The 2,008-nt window shown below is 39.2% G+C and overlaps 1 protein-coding gene across 1 annotated transcript; it reads left to right on the top strand.

The window, feature by feature from the left end:
• Positions 1-794: 794 nt before the first annotated feature.
• On the top strand, positions 795-1,562 carry LOC149259898 (uncharacterized). The gene has a single exon (XM_089455606.1). It carries the CDS (start codon positions 795-797, stop codon positions 1,560-1,562), a length of 768 nt encoding a protein of 255 aa, XP_089311732.1.
• The last annotated feature ends 446 nt before the right edge of the window (positions 1,563-2,008 follow it).

Genomic DNA, 2,008 nt, shown 5'->3' with positions numbered 1-2,008 from the left:
TTTTAATATCACAGAGAATGTTCTTGTTGATGTTTACTGTATCATGTTCAGTGGAATGTATTAGATTATTCAGTAATTCTAATACATCATCAATTTTAGCCATTTTTCAAACAACGCAAGATTCAACTACAACAAAGGTATTCACATAGCCTTTCTTTTCATAAGCTGGAGAGAAATTAATAATATTGGCTTGGATAAAATCATTTATACCATCAAAATCTGTAGTGATGAGGCTATCTCTCTAGCGCTAGCTTCACAGGTTTTAGTCTCAGAAGAAGCAAAGAAACTAGTGAAAATGCGATCTTAAAGCAAGAGAATCACATGTGTTTTCACAAAATCTAGGCAATAAAATCTTATGCAACTATATGTGGAGGAAAATCAAGGTAGTTTGCCTGAGTCAAAGATGAGCACAACCCTTGAAAATTTGTTTCGAGTTCCTATGCTCCAATTTGTAGTCGGATTTGATGGACAACAACAAGAATGCACTATTGCATCTGGGCCAAACCAATGATCACCATTCTAAGTGATTTCTGCCTCCCCGAAAGATGCTTTAACCATTCATTCCATCTTCATAGTGTCGATGGACAGAGGTTGGACGGTTTGGAGAACGATGGGGATTTGAACAGACGGACGTCAACTGCATCTTTTGATTTGTCAATAGAGGTCTTCCTTTTGGTCAAAACGCTGTTATCACTTTTCATGGAATGGATCACTGTGGATAACCTCCAACTGCTATGTACACTGGCAAAAGGATTCTTCTTTGCTCGCAAAGAGTTCAATTGGGCAGAGTCTGAATGGCACATTATCAAGAAGAGTATGAGGACATGGCAGATGACGATGATATGGGTGATTTTGATGATGACATTGACGATTTTGTTCATGGACGTGGTACGGGAGATGCTATTGAGACAGACTCAGATAAGGATGTTGATGTGTTGAGGAAGTACTCAGATACTATAGCTTTACAAGCTCGGCATGGAAAGGACATTCAGGGCATCCCATGGGAAAGATTGCATTTCATGAGGGAAAGCTACCATGAAACTAGATTACAGCAGTATAAGAATTATGAAAATCTAAATAGGCCTCATGATGAGTTGGATAAGGAATGCCAAGAATTCAGGAAGGATGGAAAATTTTATGATTTCCACTACAACATGAGATCTGTGAAGTCAACATTTGTGCATTTTCAGTTGAGGAATCTGGTTTGGGCTACCTCAAAGCATGATGTGTACCTAATGAGTAACTACTCAGTTATGCATTGGTGTTCATTAAAGCGAAAGAGCACTGAAGTGCTCAATGTTGCTGGACCATTGACACCTTCTCAAGAGGTAGAGAAAAATCCTTGGGCAATACAACATGGTCTTGGGAGAATCCAAATCAGTACAATGTGTGTCATGGATAATCTTTTGGTTGCTGGTGGATTTGAGGGAGAATTAGTTGCCAAGAACTTGGATAGTCATGGAGTATCCTATTGTGCAAAGGTCACTCGTGATGAGAATGCCATCACCAATGCCATTGATATCTATGATAGTGCTCTTGTCGTTTTGAATCCACTAAAGTAAGAGGAGAGAATATGAAATGTTTTTGATAGATGAGGTAGAGAATTGGCTGCTTAGAGTGGCTCATTTGACCAATTTAGAGGCATATTTGAAAGGTGTGGAAAATAACTCAGCAAGATTCATGCTGAGAGCTCAGAGAGAGGTCAGAATACATAGCATTGTTTAAATTAGGACCAACGTATTTCATGAGGGAGCGTTAGTGTAGTAGATTCTTGGAAAAATAGCAGAGGGCATTAAATGTGCAGAGAATATGGAAGAGAATTAGGATAGGGCAAGACTAAAATTTAGAACATGCATACCTAGGTGGATGCCACAAAACTAGTGGCTCAAATTGGAGCAGGACTAGCAATCGCCCGCTCTGATACCATGTCAAACACACACATGGCAGCAACAGGATATTAAACATAAGCAGGAGATTACATTTATAGTACATTCGTGTGACCGTTGGG

Source organism: Pinus tabuliformis, chromosome 6, assembly GCF_031772625.1.
Source record: "Pinus tabuliformis cultivar Carrire ecotype Pingquan chromosome 6, CPIR1, whole genome shotgun sequence".
NCBI lineage: Eukaryota > Viridiplantae > Streptophyta > Pinopsida > Pinales > Pinaceae > Pinus > Pinus tabuliformis.
The sequence above is the reverse complement of the archived record's forward strand: the minus strand, read 5'-3'. Positions and strand labels throughout refer to the sequence as shown.